The sequence below is a fragment of the Leptinotarsa decemlineata genome, unplaced genomic scaffold, assembly GCF_025532065.1.
Source record: "Leptinotarsa decemlineata unplaced genomic scaffold, Ldec_3_MD MMD2_P_RNA_scaffold_6, whole genome shotgun sequence".
In the NCBI taxonomy this organism is placed as follows: domain Eukaryota; kingdom Metazoa; phylum Arthropoda; class Insecta; order Coleoptera; family Chrysomelidae; genus Leptinotarsa; species Leptinotarsa decemlineata.
The window spans coordinates 12,856,138-12,866,919 of record NW_027412533.1 but is presented as its reverse complement, the minus strand read 5'-3'; the positions used below and the strand labels follow the sequence as shown (position 1 = coordinate 12,866,919).

The following is a 10,782-nucleotide window of genomic DNA, read 5'->3' as shown; positions in this document are numbered from 1 at the left end:
ATCCTTGCGGGTTGCGGTGGAAGGTCGAATAGACCCACTCACTTTGGACCTAACCTACAGAAATTGACGTTTTAGCCAACTATGAGTTAAATACACCATCTGTTATTCAACGAATTCTAAAGAAACATAAGATTTCTCCTTATAAGTTGAGATCAGTGCAAACACTAGAACCTGGTGACCCTGAGACACGATTGGGGTTTTGCCGGTGGTTTATGAATAAATGCAGACAAGATCCAAACTTCTATAGAAATATTATATGGAGCGATATGGCTAATTTTCAAATTGTGGAATGTATAATAGAAAAAGTTTTCATTATTGGAGTAGACATAATTCATTTCTAGTCCATCTCCATAATCCGCAAAGACGATTTAGTATTAATATTTGGTGTGGTCTATTTCTAGGCATATATATAGGTCCATTTTTCTACTACTGTTCTTTGAACGGACCTGTTACGCGCAGTGCGCGGGCACTCACAACCGCGCACACACCCACACACATACGATGTTGATAATCATTTTTTTTTGAGTCGCAAAGTGTTATCAATCATTTTTTTCTGATATAAACGTGTGTTTTTTGAAAAAAATAAATCGTTACTATTGATTATCATTCAATTTTCATCCCTGTTATAAACATTCGTGTGTCTTGGTATTGATGAAAATTATTATTATTGTTATTAGGTATATATTTCTGAAAACCTGACATAATATTTTGAAAAGAAAAAATATTTCAGCTTCATTCTGAAAATTAGAAATTTCCAATTATTTCTCTCGTGCTTACGCGAAGAAGATGAAAGACTGAAATAATTTTTCTATTCGATTCTTGAATAAAAATGCAGAAAAAATACTAATTTAACTTTATTCATAAAATGAAACATTGTCTACAAAACGGGAAATATCAGTCACGATCCAAATACAACTAGCCGAAGATTGCCTGATTGATAATAATGAAAATTCAACGAGGAAGTGTTATGACTTAGGAGTACAATAAAAAATTCGGACACTGACATAATTCTTTCGAAAAATGAAAGAATATAGATTAGTCCAGCAACTATAGATGTTCATGAACATGAAGAGCATGAAAGAGTAAGTTACAGAGAATTAATTGAATTAAAGGAGTATATCAATGCATTCGATTGTTTCCAATTCGACTCACGACATTTAAAAACAAAAACACCACAAGTGATGTTTACCTTGAACGCAATAATGAAGGAAAATTACGTAACATTACTAAATGAAAGTTCACGGTGTAATGAAAAATGTCAGCTTCAGTACGGAATATTGTTCAGTTCTGGCTTCCATCTAATAGGTTGTTGGCATTAATCAACTCATTCAAAGTGCTCGCAAGCTTCAAATTATCTAGAATCGTCACATGGTTTCCATCAAAAACTCTTATATCCACTGGTTGTTCACAAATACCACTTAAACCATAATCTTCATCGTAACCACGAATGTTCGTCTCGGATGGTTTGAACAATTTCACTGTAGATTTCACTTTATTGTATGATGGTGTATACGTGCCCACTGCTTTCACTCTATTATATATACCGTTAGCAAATAGTTTTCGACTGGCTATTCCGTAGCTTGCTCGGTCTCCAACCAAGTTGCTGGCCATCTCGACTCTGGCATCCCACGATGGACATTTGAGCAGATTCTCCTGAAAATAAATCATCAGCATCACCGACAAGATTCAATTATAATAGTTACTTTAAAAGGGTGATTTAGTTGATTCAATAAACTATTTGGATACAATATAAAATATGTTATATTTCTCTGAAGAATATGAATACAAATAAAACTTTTAAACCTCAAGGAGTTTACAAAGTGAAGCCTTGAAATGCATTCTTCCTCTTGGTGCTGTGAAAGATGCCTCCAGGGCCTCCATCCTCAGAGGGCGTCGAAGGACGGACAATTTATCTCACATTTAATATCAAAATATTATGGTCGGGCGCATTACACTTTTCTCGTTGCACGAACGTCGATCATTTTCAGATTTATTCAAGTCATTACATTTATATGAATAATTTGAGTAATTCGATCACTATTATAACTTATATTTCATCAGTTCATATTTCCATTGTCCAATGTAATATAGATTGATTTGAAATCCCTGAAAGAATCTGTAAAAAATTAAAAAAAGATTCACCGAAAAAATAACAATTTTATTAAACAAAAAACTGAAATTACAAAGAAATAACATACAAGCAATAACAACAAAAAAAATTAAATATTAATATAAGCTGAAAATTAAAAAATTAAAAATATTAACAAAAAATGAAAATTAAAAATTAAAAAAGATTCCAAACCAAATTACGCAAGTTTGGAATCTTTTAATTTTCAATTTTCATTTTTTATTTTTTGTTAATAATATTTTTATTTATTTTCAGCTTGTATTTTTTTTTTAGTTGTTGCTTGTATGTTACTTCTTTGTAATTTCAGTTTATCGTTCAATAAAATTGTTATTTTCGGTTAATCTTTTTAATTTTTTTTCAAGGATTTCAAATCAATTTATATTATAGTAGACAATGGAAGTCCGAACTGATTAAATACACCACGAAAAATTGTCAACCACCTTCAAATTATAACTTATCATTTAAGATTATAATCCTTACGTCTATTTTCAAGTTACTTGTTTGCTTTTTTATTCGGTAATTTGAAAGTTTACAAAATATAATAACTAATATTTCTGAACGCATCCTTTCTAATTTACTGAGCACACCATCTAGCGATCATCCATGCAAATCACTCCGATGCCAAAGTCATGCCGCCATAAATAAATGTCGATTTTTGTGTATTGTTACGAAAGTGTTAAGAAATCTGAGTTTTGTACCAAACCACCCTGTAATACTTTTTTATATTGAAAATACTGTTTCTGTCAAAAGAGTTATCAATTTTTGCCAATGTACTAACGTCAATAAAAAGTAAAAAAGTTTTTGCCGATAAATCGTATTGTTGTTGGGTGCTGTGTATTTTCATTTATTTGACAATAAAACACGCATTCTTAAGGACATACTTTTATTCGAAAATCTTGACTTCCATAAGCCAGTTCACACACACCCACAACATCCTGACCATGGAACACACACACACACCCTAAACCTAAGGTAGGTTCACAACACTTCCTCCCTTCTCAAAAAAAAACACTGTTATACATAATTTACAGGTCTAAACGGCTGGGTTGTTTTACTAATCTACCCGATCGTGTAGTCAGAACCTTTTCAGGTTTCACAACTTCCGAAGGAGAACGGTCAGCACTAAGTGCCCTCTTTGGACTGGCACCAGCAACATTTACAGGTGAAGAACTCTCAGCTACGTTTGTGTAAGTACTACAACTTGATTTGCTCAGTGGATTAGGGTCAGAAACGTTAATATCTACAGGGATACAATTGGGTAAGATGGATGATTTCGTCATATTTGGTTGTATTCCGGTATTAGTATTATGAAAAGCTGAACGAATACTGTCAGCATGCACCAGTTTAACTGTTTGATTTTCTGTTAAGGCCAAATATGTCGAATGACTGAGAATTTTTACAATTTTTGCTTTATCCCATAACTTTGTCTGAGTATTCTTAATATAAACCTGATCATTTAATTTATATAGTCTACAACAGTTTGTACCATTGAAGACTGGTTGAGATTTAGTCTTATGGTAATTAGGTTTCAAAAGGTCAAATCTTGTTCTAGGTTTTATCTTCAGAACACATTCCGCCGGAGTGAGGCCAGTGACTGTCGATGGAGTATTTCGATAAGAGAATAAGAAATTACTTATTTTATGCAGCATTAAATTTTCTGATATTTCTTCCTTATTTAGAGAAAATAAAGACTTGTTCAAATATTTCTTTACTGTCTGAACTGACTTTTCTGCAGAACCATTACTTTGGGGGTGATAAGGAGGGGTTTTGATACTATTAATGCCATTAGCTTGACAAAAACTTACAAATTCATTCGCGTTATAGGGTGGACCATTATCTGATACTAATTCGCATGGCAGACCAATTGTGCAAAAAATCTCTTTCAACATTGAGATTGTTTCTTTAGCAGAAGTGCCGTTTTTCATGTATTTTATATCAAGCCATTTTGACTTTTGATCTAATAAAATCAAAAACGTTCGGCCGTTTTTTGTGAAGAAATCGATAAATACCCGATAAAAATTAGCTGGAGAAGAAGGTCATGAAACAAGAGGATTAGTATTACTCAGATTTTGATTTCGTTGGCAAACATCACAGCAACTGATGAACTTTTCAACATCACAACTAATGCCTGGCCACCAACAATATGATCTTATCAACATTTTTGTGCGAACTATGCCAGTATGCTGTTCATGAAAAAGCTCCAGAACCCTGTTACGTAATTTTTCTGGGATGACAATTCGACTACCCAACATTAGACAATTTTGTTCAATTGAGAGTTCTTGTCTTTTTCTAAAATAAGGTGTGAATTCATCTTCTACTTTGCTAGGAAACCCTAATTTGGTAAAATCTAAAATTTTAACTAAAATCCGGTCCTTCTTAGTCTCATAAGCGATATCACCTGCATTGAGGGGTATTTCATCTAACAAGTTGAAAGAGAACAGATAATCTGTAATATCGGTACTACTGTCCATAGGTAATCTGGACAGCCCATCTGCATTAGCTATTGAGGAACCTTTTCTGTACTCTATTGTGTAGTCATAACCAGCCAAAGTTATAGCCCATCTGGTAATTCTGGCTGCCGCTGATATTGGAATGCCTTTATTACGTCCAAATATAAATTGCAGTGGCTGATGATCGGTGATTAAAACAAACTTTCTTGCAAAAATATACTTGTGAAACTTTTTTAAGCCAAACATTATTGCTAAAGCCTCTCTTTCTAAATTTGAATATTTTTTTCCGTTGGTGATAAAGTACTTGAAACAAACATAATAGGCCTTTCTTCCTTGTTTATTCTATGACTAAGCACAGCACCCACTCCGTATCCACTGCTATCACACGTTAAATATAAGGGTAGTTTTGGGTCATAGTGAATCAGCACGCTATCAGATGTAACGAGTTCTTTGCTCAAGTTGAAAGCCTTCTGACACTCTGCCGACCAGTTTGACTCAAAAATGACTCCTTCTTTACATAAATCATATAACGGCTTAACCTGTGTGGATAACATTGGTATAAACTTTCCGTAGTAATTAAGTAGGCCTAAATACGATTTGAGTTCTGTTAAGTTGGTTGGTGTTGGCGCATTTTTTAAACACAAAATCTTTTCATCAGTAGGGTGGATTCCATGTTGATCTATAATATGCCCTAGAAACTCTACATGATCTTCAAAATATTTACATTTATTTTTATTAACCTTAACGTTATATTCTTGAAAACGCTTAAATACTTTAAATAAATTTTTGTAGCAATGCTCTAAAGTTTCTCCAAAAACCAGGACATCATCAAGATAAGCTTTACAGTTTGATAATCCTGCCAAGATAGTATCCATGACATTCTGAAAAATTCCTGGGGCCGCACTAATACCATATGTCAACCTGTTATAAGAATAGAGACCTACATGAGTGTTTATAGTTAACAATTCTTTAGATTTATCACTGACTCGGAGCTGTTGATAAGCTCCTTTGAGATCTATTACACAAAAACATTTTTGCCCACTCAAACAAGCAAAAATGTACTCAGGATTGGGTAATGTACAATGATCTGATTCTAAAACGGTATTTAGTGTCTTTCTAAAGTCCACGCAAATTCTTATATCTTCTGAATTCTTTTTAGGAACAATGACTATTGGACTTGACCAGTTACTGAAACTTATTTTTGAAATAACACCTTGTTTTTCCATTTTCAATAACTCAGCTTCCACTTTTGCACGCAAGGCAAATGGCATATTATAAGCCCGATGAAAGATAGGTTGGGTACCTTCCTTGACTTTTAACTCGACTAAAAACTTTTGTATACATGAATTAGGTTGCTCTTCAAACACTTCTGAAAATTTACTTTTGATGTCAGCAACTAACTCATAGATCTTTTTACTCACTCGACTGGCACTGACCTGACTAATTTGTTTTTCAACTTTTATTGACTCATTTCTATTTTGGACTATTACTTCATCACTCTCAATTTTTATTTGACGTGTGACTGGTGGACAAAACCTAGACTTACAAATTTGGTTATCTTGACTGACATACCTTAGATTAAACATATTTTTCCAATTAGGACTGATGACATCAAGCCAATTTCTACCTAATAATGGTGTGAACATTGTATCACCTTCCAATACTACAATAGGTAAGAAAACGTGTTGCTTGTTATATAAAACTTTGACAACAAATTCACCTACAATATTTACATTTTGGCCAGTTACTACCTTTAGTTTATATTTAACAGGACATAATGCATAAGAACTGGATAACTTTTTATACGTAGATACATGTATGACTGTTTTACACGCACCTGAGTCTACTTCAAAATTCAGGAGCTTGCCTTCGATATTCATGATTACCTTCAAACTGTTTCCTGCTCCTTTCTCAATTTTTGCAATAAATCCCAGTTCTAAGGAATTTTCTTCGTTTTGAGACTCCTCACCTAACTCGACATCTTCATTTAATGATTTAACAACTGCACTGCGACAAACTCTACTCATGTGACCTTTTTTGTGACATTTGAAGCACTCCCATACTTTCGCTGGACAATTTTCAGGGTCATGTTTCCTCCCACATCTGAAGCAAGGTTTTACTTCTTTGTATGATTGACCAGGTATTGCTTGTGATTTCTTTTCAAATTTGACAGGCCCTTTGCTTTGAACCTTTTTGTAACTCATTTTATTGATATGTACTGTTTCATTGCCCATAGCTTTTATTTGTCCTTCAGCTAGCTCCATAGCTACCGCTGTTTTAAAAGCATTTGCCCAGGTTAATCCATCTTCTGACAACAATTTACGCTTTATGGCCTCTGATCGCAAACCACATACAACTCATTTAAAAAAGTGTTAAACTCACAATATTGAGATAAATTCTTCAATTTTGTGGCGTAAGACTTGATATCCTCTTCTTGCTCCTGCTGAGCACTATAAAATTTATATCTTTCTGCAATGACTAACCTTCTTGGGTTGAAATGACTAACTAATGTTGTTTTCAATTCATCGAACGATTTAGAGCTGGGTAAATCCGGGGACAATATATCTTTTAAAGCACCATACGCTTCTGCACCAATTAAGGTTAGGAACATTGCTCTTTTTTTTCATCGGTAACACTGTTACATACAAAAAGTTGCTCCATCCTTTCCATATACGACGAAATATCTGACTCGCCAGGGTTGAAAGGCTCAATACTCCCAATAAAAGACATTTTCAACTAGACTTTGATTTGACTACTCCTCGAAGTTATTGACCCGTGTAACGACTATGAGGACTGAACTTACTGTTACTGACACTAAATTTCCGACTAGTGGATTCAACTTCCCTCGTCGCCAATAATGCTGTGTATTTTCATTTATTTGACAATAAAACACGCATTCTTAAGGACATACTTTTATTCGAAAATCTTGACTTCCATAAGCCAGTTCACACACACCCACAACATCCTGACCATGGAACACACACACACCCTAAACCTAAGGTAGGTTCACAACATTGGGGTTTGCAGTAATTGCTGTACGAACAGTAGATACTCATTTGACAATTTCCATTGAACTGAGAGAACCGTAGTTAAACGGGTAGTTTTTTCTTCTGTACTCTATACCTATGGTTGGGAGAATTCCCGGATGATGTACTTTCAGTTGGACAGAAGTAATGTGATTTGATTTTGTTTAATATAATTTGGGTAAGATTAATAGAATTAATAGAAGTTTTTTTGTACGTTCAAATATTATTTCATAATGCCGATAGGAACATATTTAAGTGGTTGACAAAAGAGATAAAAAGTTATAGCTCAAAAAGAAATCACGGAAAAACTTCCTAAGCTTACTTCGTTTTTTACGGTGGAAGAAACAAATAAGTTGGGAAATTCTTCATCATCATCACCTCAAGATAATACCTCTGATTATCACCAGGAAAAGGAGGTTATTACGTGTGAGGAAAATGACAAACGCACATCAAATGCTGAACCCTCGACTTCAAGCAACTGTGAGATAATATGCAAACTTGGATAGTGCATCTGTATCTCATGACCCTGGTTTTTACTGTGACGACATTTTAACGGAAGAAGTCCGTAATATTTGGATACGAAAAGGGCCAAAGTTTTTCCAAAATAAACATTGTGACTTCTTCGAAACTGCTACAAGTTTTCCAAATTCATGTGGTAAAACAAAAACTAAATACTTGACAAAAAATATTTTTATTCGTAAATTATCGAATGTTGAGTCTTTGGACAGAAAATGGCTCCTTTATTATTCCCCAGCAAAGAAATATGTGTACTGTTATTGCTGCCGTCTATTTAATACCACTGTTGGTACTGGATATAATTTGACTCCAAATGGATATAAGGATTGGAAGCATATAAGTAACTCATTGATGTAGCATGAGAACAGTTTGCAACACATGCACTCTATGATGAATAATTATGTTACAAGAATGAAAACTACTGGACGAATTGATAGTGAGTTGTGGTCCCAATATAATACAGAAGTTAGTATTGGAAAAAATGTCCTTAGGAGAATTTTTGCAGTAGTAAAGATTTTAGCTTCAAGAGGTCTTCCTTTTCGTGGTGATAATGAGAGAGATGCTTAGAATTGGTCGGTCGGTAGCCAAGCGGTTCGGCGTGGGTGCTTTGTTCACTCACTCGAATTGACTGCCGTGTTGGTCGGTGGTTCAAGCCTTAGTCTGAACGATCTATCTTCACTTGCTATCGTCCAACTCGTGTTAGGAATCACACGTTAAAAGGTAAGACCTCGTTAATCCTTAGCTCGCACAAGTTTCGACTTCTGAGGGTTGTCGTTCGTAGGGGTGCGACAGCTGGTTAACGGAAAAACAGATTTTAAACAGAACAGATTTTAAACAGATTTAAACAGATTAGTAAATTTGATCCGTTTCTTGCTGATCACATACAAAACTACGGAAATCGTGAAAAAGGAAGTGTATCATATTTATCTGCAAATATTTGTAATGAATTTATTAATTTAATGGGACACCGAGTTTTAAAAACAATTGTCAAAGAACTTAAATCAGCAAAATACTACTCTATTAGCGTAGATTCTACGCCGGATCTGTCCCACGTTGATCAGCTCACTTTCATCGTTAGATACGTAAAAGACGGACAGCCTATTGAGATATTTTTGCAAGTTTTGCCTATGGACGGACATAATGCGCAAAATATAGATATCATTTTAAACTTTTTTGAAAGTCTTGATATCCCCATAAAAGATTGCCGCGGGCAGACCTACGACAATGCATCAAATATGTCTGGAAAGTACTCTGGTGGCCAGTCTAGAATAAAAGAAGTATGTGAATATGCAATTTACGTTCCATGTACGGCACATTCGTTAAATTTAGTGGGTGTTCAAGCTGTTGAGTGTATTACTGAAACAGACGCATTCTTTCAATTTGTACAAAAATTTTACAATCTTTTCTCAGCTTCCACCAAACGATGGAAAATATTGACACAGCATTTAGGTGTTCATAGTGTCCTGAAATCTCTTTCGGAAACCAGATGGTCCGCACATGCCAATGCTATTAATGCTTTGCGAAATGATCATTTAAATATTTCTCAAGTATTGTCCTCCATCGCAAGTGACAACAGTCAACCAGGAGAAACTAGAATTGAAGCCCAAAGGCTAGCAGAAAAAAATGGAAAAATTGGAGACTGCGCTTCTAACAGAAATATGGAATGACATTTTGGGAATTATGAATAAAACAAGTCTGAGTTTATAGAATAGCACTATGACTATGGACGTTATAACAAAACTTTACGAATCTCTGATCAGTTATGTCAAAAAAACACAAGCAATAATTTTGATCAGAATGAAACAGCTGCTAAAGAAAAAATCCAGATGCTGATTACCAAGATAAATTTGAAAGAAAAAGAATTCGCAGCTCACGCCTCACTTTTTTTGAAGGATCATCAAAGACTTTCCAGTTGAGAGGCAATGAAAAGTTTCGTGTAAATACATTCATTCCCATAATTGACACATTAATTACACATTTAAAAAAACGTTCGGCAGCATATCAAGAAATTAATAATCGATTTAGTTTTCTTTGTTAATTAATGAATCGAAGAGGTTTTGTATTAAAGTGTATAATATATTAAAATTCTTGCAAAGCGCTTTCGACTTTTGTCATCATCAGTGCTCACCTGAAAGTAAGTGATCTAGTTGAAAAGGGAATTTAGTGAAATTGAAGTTGTAAAATTTGAAGGTTAAAAAATTTGGAAAAATTGTTTGAGATTACTTACTTGTCAGGCAACAGGAAGTATCAAGATAAGTGAATTGTACATTGTAATATTTAAATTATATAAAACAAAATAGGCTTATAGCCAAGAAAATACATTTTTGGATTCAGGCCATGTGGTTCAGTCAAAGTATCTTATGAAGAAGGGCAACTTGAGACAGAATGTGTCAAGTGTCATGTTAAAATAATGGTACCAACTTGAGGAGTGGTCCATTATGGGTTTGATTGAATATGTAGAGGAAAAATATTGAATAAATTATATTAATAAACTGTGATTAATTAATAATTCATAATCCTCTTATGAAGGGGAAGGAAATCTCTGTTCAAGTTTACTTGAGTATTCAGACAATGGTCATTGTTGGAAAGTTCTTTAGAAATCTCCAACTCTTCAAACAAGTCAAGTCTAAGGAAATTTTTATTATCTATTTTATGTAATATT

General features: G+C 34.1%; 1 protein-coding gene and 1 long non-coding RNA gene across 2 annotated transcripts in view; one reads left to right on the top strand and one right to left on the bottom strand.

Moving 5' to 3' along the window:
• Window positions 1-838: 838 nt before the first annotated feature.
• Window positions 839-10,782, bottom strand: part of LOC111517530 (fatty acid synthase) — a 90,272-nt gene continuing 80,328 nt past the window's right edge. The window contains exon 30 of the mRNA XM_074170012.1: window positions 839-1,653. Coding sequence (XP_074026113.1) covers window positions 1,282-1,653 — 372 coding nt within the window. The 3' untranslated portion in view covers window positions 839-1,281. The remainder of the gene's footprint in view (window positions 1,654-10,782) is intronic.
• On the top strand, window positions 2,861-3,833 carry LOC141480155 (uncharacterized). The gene is made up of 2 exons (XR_012464197.1): window positions 2,861-3,100; window positions 3,160-3,833. It is a non-coding gene; the product is annotated as an uncharacterized lncRNA (long non-coding RNA).